This window comes from Rattus norvegicus, chromosome 15, assembly GCF_036323735.1.
Source record: "Rattus norvegicus strain BN/NHsdMcwi chromosome 15, GRCr8, whole genome shotgun sequence".
Lineage (NCBI taxonomy): Eukaryota > Metazoa > Chordata > Mammalia > Rodentia > Muridae > Rattus > Rattus norvegicus.
This window is the reverse complement of record NC_086033.1, coordinates 61,595,600-61,616,569: the sequence shown is the minus strand read 5'-3', so window position 1 is coordinate 61,616,569 and position 20,970 is coordinate 61,595,600. Positions and strand designations below refer to the sequence as shown.

At 46.7% G+C, this 20,970-nt stretch overlaps 1 protein-coding gene across 2 annotated transcripts; it reads left to right on the top strand.

The window, feature by feature from the left end:
- Positions 1 to 4,479: 4,479 nt before the first annotated feature.
- Pcdh8 (protocadherin 8) lies at positions 4,480 to 9,049 on the top strand. 2 transcript variants are annotated; one of them, NM_022868.2, is made up of 3 exons: positions 4,480 to 7,014; positions 7,482 to 7,689; positions 8,082 to 9,049. In NM_022868.2, the coding sequence occupies exons 1-3, from the start codon at positions 4,681 to 4,683 to the stop codon at positions 8,456 to 8,458; spliced, it is 2,919 nt and encodes a 972-aa protein (NP_074059.2). In that variant the 5' UTR covers positions 4,480 to 4,680; the 3' UTR covers positions 8,459 to 9,049. The 2 variants fall into 2 exon arrangements, with proteins under 2 accessions (NP_074059.2, NP_001398904.1); NM_001411975.1 differs by having other exon boundaries at positions 4,480 to 7,305.
- The last annotated feature ends 11,921 nt before the right edge of the window (positions 9,050 to 20,970 follow it).

The following is a 20,970-nucleotide window of genomic DNA, read 5'->3' as shown; positions in this document are numbered from 1 at the left end:
GAGAGAACAAACTAAACACAGCTGAAGACAGAGCGAGTCAGAGAGTAAGAAGGAGGCAGAAGACTAGGGCACATTGACAAAGTTAGTATGAGACCAGGCAGAGCAATTCAGTCAGAAGCTAAGAGAAGCCAGATGTAATCAGTCAGCTTGGAAGATTAGCTTGTATGGAAGCTAGAAGCTTTCAGGAGGCCTAAGCCTGGGGATGGTTAGAATGGAGAAGGAAATACTCTGAACTCAACCCAGCCACATATCCACACAGCTCTCACCTCATCACTTCACCTGAGGAAAGACAGGCAACATTTACACAAATTCTCACGAGGTCTTTTTATAGATTATAGATTATGTACCACTATAATCTATTATTATAATCTATTATTTCCAGAGAATTGGAAGCAAAGAAGCAGACCATAATAGAACTTTCTTTTTCCCTTTTCCTTGACCTCTTTCTCCTTTCTCATTTTCCTTCCTAAACAAATCCCTCACCTATAAGAGTGACTATTACATAGTCTCTGATATTTTCCCCCAGTGACTTGAAGTGAAATAACCTGTATTCCTAGGCAGCTGATCGTATATGATCTTACACAGTCCTCAATACAGTCTTAACAAGTCCCATTATTCCGCCCTTTTTTCTTTTCACAGATGAAGTGACTAAGACACAAAGAGGCAGATAATGTGTTCAGGTCAGGTAATGACTCTACATGTCAAAGAAGAGATTGGAACCCAAGCACAGTAGTAGCGTATGACAAAGACCATGTGCTACTTCCTGCCAGGAAAAGTGGGTCCCCCAGAGTTTCCCACCACACAGAGTGTGCAGAAGGTGGCCAAGACCTGAAGTGGCCCAGAGTTTGGGGGCATCTGGCATTGGAATAAATCCAAAACCATCATTTAAACAGCAGTTACTTTCACCCCCAAATAGTCCCATTATTTGTCTGCTGAGACATAATTGCATTATGCCGTTCTTTGGTTTAGTATAACGCTTAAAACTCATTCTGACAGGACTGACAATGAGAAAAATTAGAGTAAGCATTTGGAGCGTACAAAAGAGCTCTGTTGCACTCATTTCTGCGTGTCAATCCAAGTAAAACTTCGAGATTCGGGAATTCTAAGAGGTTTTTGCAAAAGGCAGCCTCATCTGTTTTTTGCATGGCAGAGCACCAGTTACAGGATTCCATGGGAGATTTATTCAATGGAGTGAGCTTGTAGGGAGAAAAATCATGGGCCCTGGGTTTTGTTGTTGTTGGCGATAAAATGTTAGAAAATAGCCCCTCTCTCCAGCCGTCCTTAGAATTACACTTTCCAGCGAAGTCTAGTTTCCTTTCCTGGCAGATATAATCCTAATTAAAAATAAATTACATGCCATACAGAACTTGAAATGGAAAAGATAATCCTATTACATATGAGAATATATCCTGACTTTCTTTCCCGCTAAACTGTGGGAGATATCGGATCAGGCTGAGCCCCCCATTGTCGCCGCTTTGAAAACTTTCCTAGAGCCCTAATCCATCACGTGATGCCTGTGTCAATCCGGAGGTCTGCACGCGAGCTTCACAATACCGGCATTAGGCGCGGTGACAGAAACCCAGCTCCGCCGAGCCGGCGACATTTGCATCTCGAGAAAACGCGGCCATTGTGGAGCTGTGTTTGTTCTCAGGATTGGGAGACAGTTGCGGGCGAAGTTGCTAAAACCGAGAGAAAGGGGCTCCTTTGAGACCTTTTGGCATGGTAACCAGGCGATCAGGGCAGCTTTTGTGGGTGGATCCGCGCGGGGGCTGGGGGGAGGCTTACTCACTCCCCTCCCTTTGCTGTCTGCCCTCCCCGACTTTCCTCCAGACCTCGCCCCCCTAGGCATTTCTTTTCCACCGGGAGTTGCAGTGACCGCTTTAAATCGTCCTTCCATTATCTAGCGAACGCGGGCGGCCAGCGGGAGCTCCCTGCTCGCGTGCCTTCACACCTGGACCTCTAGCCCCGCCAGGCCGGTGAGCACCGATTCACAGTGCTCACACCAGTCCTTCCCCAGCCCGACGATCTACTCCCGGCTTCCCCCATCCTCTGCGCTGCCACCTCTGAGCTGACAAGGCTCCAGCAGTGGACAATAGTCTTCTAACCTCTCCAACTGTTTCTGCTGCGGCTGGGCTTCTTGTTTGCCCTCTCCTGCCCTTTTGCTTTTTCCAAACACTTCACTTCAGCCTTTTGGGGTGGAGGGGAAGAGAAGGTGACAGGAAGTGCACACTTAGCATCCTGCTGAGCTCCTACGGTGGAACCTGGAATCTTACGTTGGAATCCAGCTCCCAGACACTCGCGTCTGAGCTGTGAGAGAGTGTCTATTGCAGAATCGTGGTCGAATCCCACCTCATTCTCCCTCTAGGTCCAGGCTACCGCACGCATTCTCTGCTGGGTAGCGCAGTACCTGAGAGGGCAGAATTCCCAGGTTGGCTGCTGTCCATCGGCACTGTTCTGAAGCTGTTCGGGTGTGGGCCTGAGCGAGACCTAATGGAGTGAGCTTGGAAGAACCAATGGTCAAGTGTAGGTCCAGGTCAGGGTGGTCTGGGGTTCAAAAGAAGACGGAACATTATTTTTAATATATATCTCACCACCTAAGGGGCTATTTCTTGAACAAGAGCAGGGTGAAAACCAAATCCTAAAATGGCACTTGGGAAGGAGAGAGAGAATAGAAATTGGGGTTCTATAGAAATGTTGCCTTTCTCCTGCTTCTCAGTGACTGCAGACATCTGGCCTCACTGCCTGCAAGTGCCAGGACTGAAAGGTAGAGGAGATAAAGGAAGCCCCAAACTAAACACTGCCCCATCCTCAACCTCATAAAGGCTTTTATTTAATGGCTCTGATTGCATTTCCTGCTCCCAAGCAATTCCAAACACCCCTTGATCTCCTCCAGCCCACTGTCCACCCAGACCCAGCTCTCCGGTGCTCTCCCTACTCTGGGCAAACCCCTGCTCCTCTTCTGAAAGCATTCCAAATGAGTCTGAAGAGAAGAGACCTGCAAAATGACCTTACAAAAGGAACATGGCCCAGATTCCGAAGAACATAGGGCGAATGCAACCTGCTTAGCAAACTCATTGTCTTCCTTATTTCTTCAAGTGTGTGACTTGTGTTTGTAACTCTTCCTTCTTCCTGTGTATTTACATTGCCTGTTCAATAGAGTCCTTCAGTAAGAATCAATAAGAATCGGTCTCGTTCCAGATCAGCACAACTCCCTCCCTGTCCTTCAGCTCTGGGAGTAGAGATGCCTATGGAGGCCGCTCGGGGATTCATACCAGGGAAGTGACAGTGCTGAAGTCCCACAATTTCATAGGCAGATGGTTAAGTTACCCCAGGTTCTTGCCAGGTTTCGACGTCACGCTGTGATTTTGTTCTTCTGGAACAGGGGCGAGTGTTGCTTCCAGAGAGGCCTATTAGAACAGAAAGCAAATCCTGTAAATAGGCGGAACAAGGCATCAGGAGGAAAAAGGTCTCTAAATGCTCTTTAATACGAACTCGGTATTGTGTGGAATTCAGCGCCCATCACCGTTTAGCCTGAGAGTTATAGCAGTGATTGGGGATGAATAGAGAACATAATGGATACATGTGGCGTTTGCTCATTATATTCAAGTTAGCCCAACTCCACTGTGGAAACTGTTCAACTTTCTCTCCCCCCTAGCTTGTCATAGCGAAATAATACAGACATCGGGGCCTCCAATGGGATCTCCTGCCACGCCATTCTATTTCCACTACTAACGAGGGCTTCATAAGCCTTTGATACAGTCTGATCTTTGAAACCTTTCCAAATCTCCTCAAGCTTATGCTAAATCCTATTTGGAATTTTTTTTCCTTGCCTGCTACCACCTAGGGCTTAAGAAAGCCATTTGAACAGTGACATGCATACTAACGTGTATCGTAGGACTCCTTTCTGAAAGGCAAGTGGCACCGGTGCTCACACGAGCAAAACACAATTGCGTACACAAATTTGAATAAAATCAATTTTGCTCTCTCCGTCACTCTTCTTCATCGACAGGTTATTCTCGGCAACGTGGGAAGCTGGGGGAGATGGTGAACAGAGAGCCTCGCTCCACCGAGCAAGTTTGGAAGCCTTCAAAATGCAAAGTAAAGGGGCGGAGGGGGTAAGATGTGAGATCCGGAGCTTCTAAAGAGAAACCCAGCTTGTCTCGCTTAATACCGGTGGCGGGCAGAGGAGACGGGGTGCCGGGTGCCCAATTTCCAAAACCATCCTCTTCGCTTACTTCAGAGCCCAGTGTTAACTCATTACAAGCAAGGCGCTAACAGAAAATGGGAGCAGGAGTTTTTAAAACAAAGGAAAGATTCCCTCATTTTCCTTTCTTGTTTTCTCCTCTAAGCCTTTCCACATTAAAGGGATTGTCAGTGGTTGGCGGAGGAGCGGCGCTATGGCTAAGCGGCCATTGGCTGGCCCCTTCCAGTGATTTGCATATCGGCAGCTATAAAGACGGAGGCGGCGCTCGCCAGCGCAGCTCCAGCCCAGAGAAAGGAGGCGGAGGCGCCGTGTGAGGGTGGGTCTGCGCGTCCTCCGAGCCAGTCGGAGCCGGAGCTGCAGCTCGGAGACTTTTCCCCCCCGCACAGGGCTGGCAAAGCCTGAGACTCACGCTCCGATCTGCACACCGGGAGGACTCTTTAGGTTAGCCTTTTGGAATAGCAGTTGGGCTTGGCGATATGAGTCCAGTGAAGCGCTGGGGCAGCCCCTGCCTTTTCCCCTTGCAGCTATTTAGTCTCTGCTGGGTGCTCTCAGTGGCCCAGAGCAAGACAGTCCGATACAGCACCTTCGAAGAGGATGCCCCTGGCACAGTCATCGGGACCCTTGCAGAGGATCTGCATATGAAAGTGTCTGGAGACACAAGCTTCCGCCTGATGAAGCAATTCAACAGCTCTCTGCTCCGGGTACGCGAGGGGGACGGGCAGCTGACCGTCGGGGATGCAGGCCTGGACCGGGAGCGCCTGTGTGGCCAGTCCCCACAGTGTGTGCTGGCCTTCGATGTTGTCAGCTTCTCGCAGGAACAGTTCCGGCTTGTGCACGTGGAGGTGGAGGTGAGGGATGTAAACGACCACGCGCCCCGCTTTCCCCGAGCCCAGATCCCGGTGGAGGTCTCAGAGAGTGCTCCGGTAGGCACGCGCATCCCCCTGGAGGTGCCTGTAGACGAGGACGTGGGTGCCAATGGGCTGCAGAGTGTACGCCTGGCCGAGCCTCACAGCCCCTTCCGAGTGGAGCTGCAGACGCGCGCGGACGGTGCCCAGTGTGCGGACCTGGTGCTGCTACAGGAGCTGGACCGCGAGAGCCAGGCCTCCTACAGCCTGGAGCTGGTGGCTCAGGACGGCGGGCGACCGCCGCGTTCCGCCACAGCAGCCCTCAGCGTGCGTGTGCTAGATGCCAATGACCATAGCCCGGCCTTCCCGCAGGGTGCCGTGGCGGAGGTGGAATTGGCCGAGGACGCACCTGTGGGATCGCTGCTGCTGGACCTGGACGCTGCCGATCCCGACGAAGGTCCCAACGGCGACGTTGTGTTCACCTTTGGCGCCCGCACCCCTCCCGAAGCCCGCCACCTTTTCCGGCTCGACCCACGCTCTGGCCGCCTCACCTTGGCTGGGCAGGTGGACTACGAGCGCCAAGATACCTATGAGCTGGACGTGCGGGCTCAAGACCGAGGCCCAGGACCCCGGACAGCCACCTGCAAGGTCATCGTGCGCATCCGAGACGTCAACGACAACGCTCCTGATATTTCTATCACCCCTCTGGCCGCCCCCGGGGCTCCAGCCACCTCGCCCTTCGCAGCCGCTGCCGCTGCCGCCGCACTTGGAGGAGCGGACGCAGCCTCGTCGGCTGGGTCTGGAACACAGGAAACCGGCGTCACCTCGTTGGTGCCAGAGGGGGCGGCGCGGGAGAGCCTAGTGGCGCTGGTCAGCACCTCGGACAGGGACTCTGGCGCCAACGGGCAGGTGCGCTGCGCCCTCTACGGGCACGAGCACTTTAGGCTACAGCCGGCCTATGCTGGCAGCTACCTGGTGGTGACCGCCGCATCTCTGGACCGGGAGCGCATCGCGGAGTACAACCTGACGCTGGTGGCCGAAGACCGTGGCGCGCCCCCTCTGCGCACTGTCAGGCCCTACACCGTGCGCGTGGGTGACGAGAATGACAACGCTCCACTCTTCACCAAGCCAGTCTACGAGGTGTCAGTCCGCGAAAACAACCCTCCGGGCGCCTACCTGGCCACAGTGGCCGCCCGCGACCCTGACCTGGGCCGCAACGGTCAGGTCACCTACCGGCTGGTAGAGGCCGAAGTGGGGCGCTCCGGGGAAGCCGTGTCCACTTACGTCTCAGTAGACCCGGCTACCGGGGCCATCTACGCTCTGCGTAGCTTTGACTATGAGACTCTGCGCCAGCTTGACGTGCGTGTCCAGGCCAGCGACGGCGGTTCCCCTCAGCTTTCCAGCAATGCTCTGGTGCAAGTGCGAGTGCTGGACCAGAACGATCACTCTCCGGTCCTCGTGCATCCGGCGCCGGCCAATGGCTCCCTAGAAGTAGCAGTCCCTGGACGTTCCACCAAGGACACAGCTGTGGCACGCATCCAGGCCCGGGATGCAGACGAAGGAGCCAACGGGGAACTGGCCTTCGATCTCCTGCAGCAGGAGCCACGCGAGGCCTTCTCCATAGGCCGCCACACGGGGGAGATCGTGCTCACCGGAGACCTCTCGCAGGAGCCTCCTGGCCGCGTGTTCAAGGCCCTACTGGTCATATCCGACGGCGGCCGCCCCCCTCTCACCACCACAGCAACCGTCAGTTTCGTGGTAACAGCCGGTGGTGGGTCAGCTGTGCCTGCCAGCGCCGGGAGCCCGGAGCACTTCCGGCCACCCGGCTCTCGCCTCGCGCCGTCGGGGCCTTCGCTGCAGTGGGACACGCCGCTGATCGTCATCATCGTGTTAGCCGGGAGCTGCACCCTGCTGCTTGCAGCCATCATCGCCATCGCCACCACCTGCAACCGCCGCAAGAAGGAGGTGCGCAAAGGGGGGGCCCTCCGGGAAGAGCGGCCCGGGGCGGCGGGCGGCGGAGCCTCGGCCCCTGGCTCCCCGGATGAGACCGCCAGGGGAACTGGGCCCAGGCCCAACATGTTCGACGTGCTCACCTTCCCTGGCAGCGGCAAAGCGCCCTTTGGCAGCCCCGCGGCCGACGCGCCCCCGCCCGCGGTCGCCGCGGCCGAAGTGCCGGGCTCGGAGGGCGGCAGCGCCACTGGGGAAAGCGCCTGTCACTTCGAGGGGCAGCAGCGGCTCCGAGGCGCGCACGCCGAGGTGAGGCCTTCCTTCGGCTGGGCGCCCCCCTCCGTGCTCTGCGGACAGGCTGGGAGAAGGGGGACCGGAGGGGTAAGGGTGGGCTCTTGCAGGGAGATGCTTAATCTGTCGCACTTGCTCTTTTTTTTTTTTGTCCTGTCCAACCCTCATACCTTTTCCCCCATTCCCTGCTGCAGCCCTACAGTGCCTCTCCGGGCTTTGGGAAGGAGCCTGCGCCCCCTGTTGCAGTCTGGAAGGGCCATTCATTCAACACCATCTCAGGCCGAGAAGCTGAGAAGTTCAGTGGGAAAGACAGCGGGAAAGGAGACAGTGATTTCAATGACAGTGACTCGGACATCAGCGGGGACGCCTTGAAAAAAGACCTCATCAACCACATGCAGAGTGGTAAGGATGCTTCTCCCCAGCCCAGTCCAGCAGTCCACCTTCCCTTGCCAACTTCTTACCTGCTCAAAACCTCTGTTCCCAGTCCTTCCCCCTGATCCCTCTCTGCACCCCATTCCTGCTGAGTGTGATGCTAGCCATGGAAGGAGGGTACTCTATTTATCGCTTTGTGTTGTTGTTGTTGTTGTTGTTGTTGTTGTTGTTGTTGTTTCTGCCGATGCTGCTGCTGCTATTGTTATTCTCCCAACAAAGGAGCTACGTTTTGCTTTATGTCAAGTTATCCTTAATGGAAAGCATTTTGCCTTCCTCTCCAGCTGCCCTGACCAGGCCAACACTGTACAGATGGAGGCCTATGAGTACTAACCTCAGGAATTTCTGTCTCTCTTTTTTTCTAGGACTGTGGGCATGCACGGCTGAGTGCAAGATCCTAGGCCATTCTGATCGCTGCTGGAGCCCATCCTGTGCCGGACCCAACACACACCCGCCTCCTCACCCACCAGCCCAGATGTCAACCTTCTGTAAGAGCACGTCCCTGCCTCGGGATCCTCTGCGCAGGGACAATTACTACCAGGCCCAGCTCCCCAAGACAGTGGGGCTGCAGAGCGTCTATGAGAAAGTGCTGCATAGAGACTATGACAGGACAGTCACTTTGCTCTCCCCTCCCCGTCCAGGAAGGCTCCCAGACCTGCAGGAGATTGGAGTACCCCTCTATGAGTCCCCTCCTGGTGGCAGATATGTGTCCCCGAAGAAGGGAACCAATGAAAATGTGTAATCTTATCCTGCATGTCTTCACATACATAAACAGGTCACCCTGAGACGTCCCTAAGTTATTGACCGGTTTCAGTGTTGTATATAAATATGCAAGATGTGCCTTAAAATGAAGTTGTTGGAAGCTATTTCCAATCACATTGGTACTGTTTGGTATTTGCAAACAAAAAAAAATGTAGTTAATGTAATTTTTATGAAATGTGTGCAGTATTTAATTTTTCTTATCATGCTATTGGCTTTAATTTCATTTGTGGCTTGCAATTTTCTTAGTGTTTTTAACCTGTACATTGTGTAATGTAATGTTTGTATATACTGAAATTTTGTTATATTTTTATATATTAAAAGCTAAGTGGAAGTTAACTGCCAAAGGAATTGTCTGTAAGACAAAAAACAAAACATGTTGGAATTGCTTAATGGGATTTTACCTTTCACCAGAAACAACCTGATGTTTTAGAAGTTTTGCCTTGCCAAGTCTAACAACGTGTAGATCTTGAGTCTGTGGTAGATTTCAAGTTACTGTTATTTAATTACATTTGGTTCTCTGTAAGCTCTGTCACTTATAAGCACAGTAATAAAGGATTTGTCATGTATTTGAAGAATCTGCTAATTGCTTTTCATGGAGTTGCCTGAAGTCAGTCAGTCACAAATAATTTCAGTACCAGAATTAAACCTCCTTCCGAGAGCTAATTATTCGGGCATTGTCAGTGCTTCTGGGGATGCTAAGCCTAAGGGATTGGAGGCATTGCAAAATCTTACCCAATGGCTAAAAACATTTGTTGACTTTGTAAAAATATTTATGACACCATATGCATCAGCTACTATGCAAAGTTCCTGCCTTCTTTTACCCCTTCAACAAATCGCTATTGAGTACTTACTGACAGGGGAAGGGAAGCTGAATGTGAGTTGTCCTTCCACTAATTAAGCAAACATTTGTAGAGATTTTACCAGAGCACAGTAATTCCTGTAGGAGCTGGGGGCTTGAGGTGAAGATGGTTCAAAACTGCTTATTAAGAGGGTAGTAGCAAAACAAAACCCAGAGAGACATAATACAGTGCTGGGGTGCTTGCTCTGTCTGGGTTTGATTCCCCTGCACTGCTAAGAAAAAAAAAGGATGAAGGAACTTACACACTGTAGATGAAATGGCCTATGCCTGGGATTTGCTTTAACATGTTCAAGAAAAAAAAAAAAACCTTCACAGGACTGTATAAAACAAGATTGATAAAATACTACTGATAATTGTCAGCGGTGGCATGGGCACACGTTGGTGTGAAGAGGGTTGCTGTGGAAGGTTTAAGACAGCCATTGAGTCAGGCCTGGTGGCACTCGCCTCTCATCCCAGCACTTGGAAGCTGGAGGCAGAAGATCAGGAGTTCAAGGCCAAGCCTGGGCTGCATGCCTTCAAAATGCAAAAGATAAAAAGACATGAACCCATCGATGTCAATGTCTTGTATGCTTTTCATTTAAAATTAAGATGAAGAGAATAATGAGAGTTGGCGTTTACTGAGGAAGCTTTTCTATATGCAAAGCTCTTTACAGAGTGTTCTGTATGAATTTAATTCTCTTACCACCTCCATGCCATAGGAACTATGGCTAACTCTATTTTTGCAGATAAAGAGACTGAGGCATAAGCAAGTTGGACAAAACACAGCTCATTAAACAGCTGATAAGTATCCAGGGTGAGAGTGAAATCCAGACTGCTCAACATAAGGAAGCAAGGGGGAAAGTTTGCAGACTGTTTATCCATGTGAAAGAAACCAAGAGTTAGCAGGAAGAGCCCAATGTCTTGCCTTTGGTACATGATTATTATTTAGCCCTTTATGTTTGTAAGTGTCTGTGTTCCTTTATTACTAATTATAGAGTGAAACACAGAAATGAATAGAGCATCCCTCAAAGCTGCCTGTTGAAGTCATAATTGAAGCCATTGTTAGCTCCAAGCTGAACAGCAGGTCAGGCACATAGTGCTTCACCACCCACTGCCTGTGCAGAGTTCAGCTGCTCTTGCCAGCCACTGAGCAGCACATGCACCTGACAGGCTGGCTGCCCAGCCCTCAGGGTCTAAAAGCAAACACCAATGTTTGTCAGTTACCAACCATCTCCCTAGCCAGGAAAACCCAGCGCTAGAAGATTAAATCCCCAGGTAGATAAACCCATAGTCCTGGAGCTTTATTCTTGAGTCAGTCCTGTCAGATGCAGAGCAGAAGACTCCTAAAGCAGGTCCTGTGCATTCACTGGTTGGAGCCTTCAAAACGAAAACAATGAGGGCCAGCAAGATGGCTCAGCAAATAGAGAGGCTTGCCACCAAGTCTAATAATCTGAGTTTGATCCCCATCCCTATCTCCTATGATGAAGAGAACTGACTCCTACAAGTTGCTGTCTGATCTCCATACATGCACCCTAACACACATCTGTGCCTCAACATAAAAAATCAATCCCTTTTAATTTTTCAAAATAAAATAATGACAGAAAGAAACATTATTTTATTTTGAAATATGCAAGTTCTTTTCATTTCTCCAAAAATTTGAGATTCAAAACCTCTAAAGTTGTATCATCATATTATTTTTTTGAGAAAAGACTACATGAAAGATCATGTTTTTACAAAGCAAACATGGAATTCACGCTTTAAAATTATTTAGATTAAAAAGAAGAGGGTCTGTTCTAAGGGCCAGCAAGAGGATGGTTTTGTCTAGAAATGTCCATTAATGTAACTAAAATGGTTACGCTTTAAAGGAAATGTATTGTTTTTCAATTAAATGAGATAATATGTGTGCAGAACATTTAGCATAGAGCCAGTCTATAGAGATGTCCACTACATAATGCCCTACTACCTCCTGGCTGTTTCCTTTGGAGCCAGACTCTTCTGTTACTCTCAACCCAATCCATCCCACAAAGGAAGTAGACCCAGGGCATTTAGCCTTGCTGTGATCCTGTTTTGCTCTTCACCAGGTAGACCAGATGGCCCCTTACCTCCCTTCCCTCACCTTGCCCCCGTGCAGCCGGCAGTTTACAAACAAGTACAACTGAAGCAAACACCAAACACAAAGTCACAAACCTTTCAGGTTGTGATTGTAACTGAAACATCTCTCTGAAGGTGGAAGGAAGCCCACGTACCCTGATGGTGAATACCAGGACAGGAAATGGCCCTGGGGGAAGAAGGTCACCATGAAAGAAAGCTCAACCAGACGTTACCTCTTTGAAACATTTGTCTCTGGATCCATTGGCTTGGGTGTCCTAAACTTCTTCCTATAATAAAATACCCATCAAAGAAACCACTTCTGAAAATTAAAATGTAAGTGGTTTCAACATCTATTGAAAAACGCAGTCTGAAATAGAGCAGAAACAGGATGCATGTCTCCGAATGCAAAGATATATGCCTATGGAGAGAAATATATATATATATATATATATATATATATATATATATATATATATATATATAAAATCAGGATGAGTTCTGTGCTATAATTAGCTAACTATCTGGCTTATTACACTTGGCAAATATAAGCTCTTATCCTCCAAAAATTCCATTTTAGAAAGCAAGCACATTCACTTTAGTACTGAACTCAGCAACAACAGTGTAATTGGAAGGCAGTAAGTTTTGAAAGCAAACTGAAGCAGTGTAAGACAATACTCGATGGACTGCTGGGCTCAACAACAACTCAGAAGAGACCTCAAAATGCCATCCTGATTTTTCAATAGCTTTGCAGTAACTCAAAGAGTATTTATTGTTCCCTTTCCCCGCTGGAAGACAAACTGCAATAGAATTCACCAACAGGATCCAAACCCAGCTAGTAAGTGAGCAGCAGACAAGAGGAGATGCCAAGCTTTCTTACCAGTCAACACTTAAACCCTCATGTTAAATGTGCTCTTGGGGGGGGGCTTCATTTATTATCAGAACCTCCTTAATTTTTCAACATAGCAAACTGAGACCTAAATAGTGTAACACAGAAATAGGAAAAAAATCCCACTTGCTAACCCCTCTGGATTGCAGGCACCTTAGCATGTCCAAATAAAATCATCTCCTCTGCTCTGATGCAATTCATCCCCAGTGACCCCCATGGCTGTATGAAGCTCAGTAAAAGGAAGCACAAACTCAAAAATAGCAACATTGCTTTACACCCTCTCTTTATGTTTTATTTCATTTTTTAAGTGTTTATTTATAGGTGGTTGTGAGCCACAATGTGGTTGCTGGGAATTGAACTCAGGACCTCTGGAAGAGCTGTCAGTGTTTTTATACATGGGTACTGTGTTTAAATGATTGCATTCCCATCCCTCTCCCTCCCAACTCCAGTTCCTCCTGTGTCTCCCACAGTCCCTCTCAAATGTATGACCTCTTCTTCGCCCCTTAGGCTGCTGTGTTTGTTACATATATGCATATATGTGTATACATAAATACAACCGGCTGAGCCCATTTAGAGATATGCCTATGTATGTGTGTTTAGGGCTGAGCATTTGTGGTTAAAAGCCTAACAGGGGGCCTGATCCCTAAAAAAGACTGATTCGCCTTCCCTCAGCAGCCATTAATTTCTGGTAGCTATTCACCTAAGAGTGGTAATACCCTCCCTCCATACTTCTTGCTCCTATTATCCCATCTTCCCTTTTCAAATTGCATTTATTTATTTATTTATTTATTTATTTATTTATTTATTTATTTTATATGTGGGCATGTGCCGATGCAAACCACAGCACACATACGGAGACTGGAGGACAACTTTCAGGAATCAGTTCTCTCTTCTCACTCTGTTGGTCCCTGGGGATTAAATTAAGGTTGTTGGCTGGCTTAGTGGCAAGTGCCTTTACCAGCCAAGCCACCTTGTTGGACCTAATAACCAATCCTTCATCAAGACCTACTTATTGAATTACCCTGTCACTCCACTGGAGAAGATACAGTGATCTGCCCATGTCTTTGCTGGTGATGTCTGAGTCCACATCAGATATTACAGTCTCTTCTAGTTGCACTTTGATGGTGTTTGTTTTAGACACCCATCACTGTAAGCTTAAGTAATGCCCAGATCTCCAGACTCCACCTGGAGTTTGTCCAGTCTGTGCACAGAGCAGCCTGAGCACACTGCAGATTTGAAGCTTGCAAGATCAACCCCAGTCAATGAGGGGAGAGACTGGCAGAAATACTCCAGCCTTCCAATCCTTTGGAAGAACCCCATTTTGACTTGTGTTCTAGAAGTTCCCCTGAGGATCTCCAGTTACCCATCCAGTAATGGTTTGGTAAGGTCACCCTGCTCCACTCTCCTAGGCTTCATGGTTTCCGTGACCCTTTCCAAGTAGACTAACTGCCGCTAATGTGTGATAATTAATCTTCACTGTCAGCTTGACTAGATTTAGTGCACCTGGGAGATTGAAGATGACACTCTGGGTGTGTCTTTGAAGGCACAGCCAAAGAAGACAAACTAAAAGCAGGAAGATCCACCCTGGATGTGAGCCGCAAATCCCATGGGCAGGAGGCTTAACTGGAAAGAGGTGAAAGAAAGACAACCATCAGAGGGCCGGCTTCTTTACCTCCTGGTCTGTCAGGATGTGAGGTGAGTTACTCTGTCACACCCTTCTTGTCCCGAGGGATTTAATCCTCTGGTATGATAAGCAGAATCAATCCTTCTTCCCTTGTAAGTTGCCTTCCAGCAAGTTCTTCCCATCAGGTATTGGTCACAGGTACATCCTGCTTCCTTGGCATGGCCCAAACTGAGGAGTTGTGCTCCACTTGCCTATTTTCCATCCAGTCTGGGAAGTAAAGGACTGTCAGTCAGTGGTTTTCATCTCTATGCTCCCAGAATCCACATCTTTGTTTCAGTTTCTGCTCCCAAGGGGGCTGTCCAACCTGAGCAGGTGTTTATGTGTGGGAAGCTTGCTCTTTACGTAGCAATCAATGTTAAGAGATGGTGAATTGGAGGAGCTAGGGCAAGGACTGTAGGAACTGAAGGGGTTTGCAACCCCATAAGAAGAACAATATCAGCCATCCAGGACCCCCAGTGCTCCCAGAGACTAAACCACGAACCAAAGAGTACATGGGGGGTGCCCATGGCTCCAGCTGCATACGTAGCAAAAGATAGCCTTGTGGGCATCAATGTGAGGGGAGCCCCTTGGTCCTTTGGAGGCTTGATGACCTAGCTTAGGGCAATGCTAGGGTGCTAAGGAGGGAGTGGGTGAGTGGGTGGGGAAGCACTCTCATATAGGCAGGGGTGGGAGGAGGGGATGGGGGTTTGTGTAGGGGAAACTGGGAAGGGGGATAACATTTGAAATGTAAGTAAATAAAATAACCAATAAAAAATACTGTTTAAAAAAGGAGTGATGGTTCCCACTCCCTGCTCCCAAACCCCGTGGGAGAGAGAGCTCACCGCCAAGACAGGTGGGCACTCCTGAGACTGCAGAGCAGAAGAGACCACCAACACTGCCCACACCTGCCCACATCCCTGGCCCAAGAGGAAACTATATACGGCCTCTGGGTTCCCTTGGATAAGGGCACAGGAGCAGGAAATCCATTGCGTCTGAGACACCGCCAGAACCTGAAGGGATCAACCGGATAAACAGTTCTCTGCACCCAAATCACATAGGAGGGAGAGCTAAACCTTCAGAGAGGCAGACACGCCTGGGAAACCAGAAGAGTCTACACTCGGCCCACATCTCTGACTCCAGAGGAAAACACCAAACGCCATCTGGAACCCTGGTGCACGGAAGCTCCTGGAAAGGGCGGCGCAGATCTTCCCGGTTGCTGCCGCCGCAGAGAGCTCATAAGCAACACCCCACGACCAAACTTGAACCTTGGGACCATAGGTAGGACAAACCTTCCAGCTCCAAGCAACCTGCCTAGTGAACTCAAGACACAGGCCCACAGGAACTGCTGAAGACCTGTAGATAGGAAAAACTACAGGCCCGAAAGCAGAACACTCTGTCCCCATAACTGGCTGAAAGAAAACAGGAAAACAGGTCTACAGCACTCCTGACACACAGGCTTATAGGACAGTCTAGCCACTGTCAGAAATAGCAGAACAAAGTAACACTAGAGATAATCTGATGGCGAGAGGCAAGCACAGGAACCCAAGCAACAGAAACCAAGACTACATGGCATCATCGGAGCCCAATTCTCCTATCAAAGCAGACACAGAATATCCAAACACACCAGAAAAGCAAGATCTAGTTTCAAAATCATATTTGATCATGATGCTGGAGGACTTCAAGAAAGACATGAAGAACTTCCTTAGAGAAACACAGGAAAACATAAAGAAACAAGTAGAAGCCTTCAGAGAGGAATCACAAAAATCCCTGAAAGAATTCCAGGAAAACATAAACAAACAAGTAGAAGCCTATAGAGAAGAATCACAAAAATTCCTGAAAGAATTCCAGGAAAACACAAATAAACAGGTGAAGGAATTAAAAATGGAAATAGAAGCAATCAAGAAAGAACACATGGAAACAACCCTGGATATAGAAAACCAAAGGAAGAGACAAGGAGCCGTAGATACAAGCATCACCAACAGAATACAAGAAATAGAAGAGAGAATCTCAGGAGCAGAAGATTCCATAGAAATCATCGACTCAACGGTCAAAGATAATGTAAAGCGGAAAAAGCTACTTGTCCAAAACATACAGGAAATCCAGGACACAATGAGAAGATCAAACCTAAGGATAATAGGTATAGAAGAGAGTGAAGACTCCCAGCTCAAAGGACCAGTAAAAATCTTCAACAAAATCATAGAAGAAAACTTCCCTAACCTAAAGAAAGAGATACCCATAAGCATACAAGAAGCCTACAGAACTCCAAATAGATTGGACCAGAAAAGAAACTTCTCCCGTCACATAATAGTCAAAACACCAAATGCACAAAATAAAGAAAGAATATTAAAAGCAGTAAGGGAAAAAGGTCAAGTAACATATAAAGGCAGACCTATCAGAATCACACCAGACTTTTCGCCAGAAACTATGAAGGCCAGAAGATCCTGGACTGATGTCATACAGACCCTAAGAGAACACAGATGCCAGCCCAGGTTACTGTATCCTGCAAAACTCTCAATTAACATAGATGGAGAAACCAAGATATTCCATGACAAAACCAAATTTACACAATATCTTTCTACAAATCCAGCACTACAAAGGATAATAAAGGGTAAAGCCCAACATAAGGAGGCAAGCTACACCCTAGAAGAAGCAAGAAACTAATCGTCTTGGCAACAAAACAAAGAGAAGAAAAGCACACAAACATAACCTCACATCCAAATATGAATATAACGGGAAGCAATAATCACTATTCCTTAATATCTCTCAACATCAATGGCCTCAACTCCCCAATAAAAAGACATAGATTAACAAACTGGATACGCAACAAGGACCCTGCATTCTGCTGCCTACAGGAAACACACCTCAGAGACAAAGACAGACACTACCTCAAAGTGAAAGGCTGGAAAACAAATTTCCAAGCAAATGGTCTGAAGAAGCAAGCTGGAGTAGCCATTCTAATATTATATAAAAATCAATTTTCAACTAAAAGTCATCAAAAAAGATAAGGAAGGACACTTCATATTCATCAAAGGAAAAATCCACCAAGATGAACTCTCAATCCTAAATATCTATGCCCCAAATACAAGGGCACCTACATACGTAAAAGAAACCTTACTAAAGCTCAAAACACACATTGCACCTCACACAATTATAGTAGGAGATTTCAACACCCCACTCTCATCAATGGACAGATCATGGAAACAGAAAATAAACAGAGACGTAGACAGACTAAGAGAAGTCATGAGCCAAATGGACTTAACAAATATTGATAGAACATTCTATCCTAAAGCAAAAGGATATACCTTCTTCTCAGCTCCTCATGGTACTTTCTCCAAAATTGACTATATAATTGGTCAAAAAACGGGCCTCAACAGGTACAGAAAGATAGAAATAATCCCATACGTGCTATCAGACCACCACGGCCTAAAGCTGGTCTTCAATAACAATAAAGGAAGAACCCACACATATACATCGATGTTGAACAATGCTCTACTCAACGATAACCTGGTCAAGGAAGAAATAAAGAAAGAAATTAAAGACTTCTTAGAATTTAATGAAAATGAAGGTACAACATACCCAAACTTATGGGACAAAATGAAAGCTGTGCTAAGAGGAAAACTCATAGCTCTGAGTGCCTGCAGAAAGAAACAGGAGAGAGCATATGTCACCAGCTTGACAGGACACCTAAAAGCTCTAGAACAAAAAGAAGCAAATACACCCAGGAGGAGTAGAAGGCAGGAAATAATCAAACTCAGAGCTGAAATCAACCAAATAGAAACAAAAAGGACCATAGAAAGAATGAACAGAACCAAAAACTGGTTCTTTGAGAAAATCAACAAGATAGATAAACCCTTAGCCAGACTAACGGGAGGACACAGAGAGTGTTTCCAAATTAACAAAATCAGAAATGAAAAGGGAGACATAACTACAGATTCAGAGGAAATTCAAAAAATCATCAGATCTTACTATAAAAATCTATATTCAACAAAACTTGAAAATCTGCAGGAAATGGACAACTTCCTAGACAGATACCAGGTACCGAAGTTAAATCAGGAACAGATAAACCAGTTAAACAACCCCATAACTCCTAAGGAAATAGAAGCAGTCATTAAAGGTCTCCCAACCAAAAAGAGCCCAGGTCCAGACGGGTTTAGTGAAGAATTCTATCAGACCTTCATAGAAGACCTCATACCAATACTATCCAAACTATTCCACAAAATTGAAACAGATGGATCACTACCGAATACCTTCTATGAAGCCACAATTACTCTTATACCTAAACCACACAAAGACACAACAAAGAAAGAGAACTTCAGACCAATTTCCCTTATGAATATCGACGCAAAAATACTCAATAAAATTCTGGCAAACCGAATTCAAGAGCACATCAAAACAATCATCCACCATGATCAAGTAGGCTTCATCCCAGGCATGCAGGGATGGTTTAATATACGGAAAACCATCAACGTGATCCATTATATAAACAAACTGAAAGAACAAAACCACATGATCATTTCATTAGATGCTGAGAAACCATTTGACAAAATTCAACACCCCTTCATGATAAAAGTCCTGGAAAGAATAGGAATTCAAGGCCCATACCTAAACATAGTAAAAGCCATATACAGCAAAACAGTTGCTAACATTGAACTAAATGGAGAGAAACTTGAAGCAATCCCACTAAAATCAGGGACTAAACAAGGCTGCCCACTCTCTCCCTACTTATTCAATATAGTTCTTGAAGTTCTAGCCAGAGCAATCAGACAACAAAAGGAAATCAAGGGGATACAGATTGGTAAAGTGCACGGAGCCATATTGGATTTGGGCCTAGTCGCTTTTTGACTGCATGGTTCAAAGTGACTCTGGGCTGTTTGGCCACAGAGACTCACCCCGAAGATGACTGCCATAAATCTTAAGATTGTTGGATAAAGCCTCTCCCATGAATTTATGGCACAGGAGTATAACATTCAAGGGATGCCTCAGCTCGAGCAGATACCAGTTATCTCCTCAGTCAACACCCAGTGTCTCCACCACCTGACCTCATCGCCTGACTTCTTTGCCTCCAGCTATCACTGCCTATACCCTCATCTCCCCCTCCTTCATATTTCACAAAGGTCACTCCCCCTACCTGAAAGCCTTAAAAGCTGCAATGTTCATCCCAATAAACGAGACCTTGACAACAGAACTTTTGCTTGGTCTCCTTCTTCTCTTCACCCCCATTTTGGCCCACAGGTAGAAAGCCTCTTCGGGACCCTGAATAACTGGGTCCCCGCTGGCGGGGACAAGTGGCGCCTGAACAGGGACCCCGAAGCAAGGCCGACTACAGGACGATGGAGATAAGAGAGCTGCAGCGGGAATCAAGGACTCTTCAGGCCGCATCGCTCGTGCGTCGCTGGAGAAGGAGGTAAGGACCGGTCGAATAATTGTCGTCTAATTGCCATGGGGAAGGTATGGATTTAGGAGGCTTGTTTCATAGGAGAGATCAAGCGCTCACTCAGGGAGAGAGGATTAAGAGTTAAGAAAAAGGATTTAATCAAGTTTTTTTGTTTTATTGATGAAAGGTATCCCTGGTTAATTTTAAGCAGTGTGGGGCTAGCTTAAGTAAAACTTGTAATAAAAAAGGGACAAGGTAATGGTAAAGTGTTTTTGCATATGCGTTCTTTTAGAGTTATATTTTAGTCTTTGGATCCTGACTAGAGATAGTTTACACCCTAGACATGAGAGAGAATGGGTTTGGGAAAAACAGTCCTCCCGGACTCTCCACAGATGCTTTGGAGAAAGAGAAAAACTTTTCAGGGCTCTCCTGGGAACAGAAGAAAGGCAGGAGACGTCCTGCCTCTCTGCTGGCTCCTATTGGAGAAATGCTTATTTCTAGTTCTGGGTTCCATAAGTAGGATATGTGGATCCCTATCGTGGGACACCATCTAGTTTTTTCCCTCTATGTCTATTGTGTGTCCTTGGTGCACCAAGCTATCCATGTCTGTCAGTTTATGTCTGTGGTCTTTGTTTCTCGTTGTTTAAATGTTTTATGTTTCGTGTTCAAAAGAAAAAATGATAAAAACTTTATCTGCCAGTCGTTCACACCTTGACTTGGTTTTAACTCGTTTCAAGAAGGGAACAATGCATAAAAAACAGTTTCAATTGGCTTTTGGAGCCTACATCTGTAGCTAGAAGCCTAAGTCTGCTGGACAAGCTCCCCAGGGGCTGGCTAAATGTTTATACTAGCTGATCCTAAAGACACCAGGAGCTTCACAGCTTAAAAGGTGTAACATTGGTAACAGAAAGTTGGCTTAAAACTGTAATTTGGATATGAGCCAACCTAGGGAAACAGGTCCAAATTGAGGTAATATTTTTATGGAATTCTTATTCTAAAAACCAGGCTTCTAAAAGATTTTAGGGCAACGTCTCTTTGTTGAGGTATTGGAGACCGCACCATCGTGCGTTCGTATGTAGGAATTGGCAGTCATAGCCAAAGTTGTGGTTTGCCCTAAAGTTACTGTATTTTGATGCTAATTCCACTGCCCCAAGAACAGCTGCCTAGTCACATACTCAGAACTCAGGTGACTTTCCAAAGTTGTGGCTGTGCTCTGGTGTTACAAAGAGATCTTAAAGATTGTGATTAAAGATTGTCAGTGTTACATTGACTAACTCAAACTTATTTATAATTAAGAAAAAAATCAAACAGGTAGAGATTGTTACAGGATTTAAAAAGGATTGATGAGGTTTTAGAACTTGTGAGAACATTACAGCTTGTTTGCTTATCCAACTGCCATTTCAAGATAGATTTAGAGGATTGTTTTTATACAATTTGTTTACGTCCTGGCGATTGTGAGTTTTCATTTCGTGAGCTTGCTTATAATTTTAGAGAGCCTATAAAGTGATATCATTAAAATTTTTACTAAAGAATGGCTAATAGCCTTATATTATGTAATTTTGTCGCTTCTTCAATGTAAGAAGTTAGAACTTTAAATCTTTAAGTGTATATAGAAATTTTTACTACAAACTTTTGCTCTC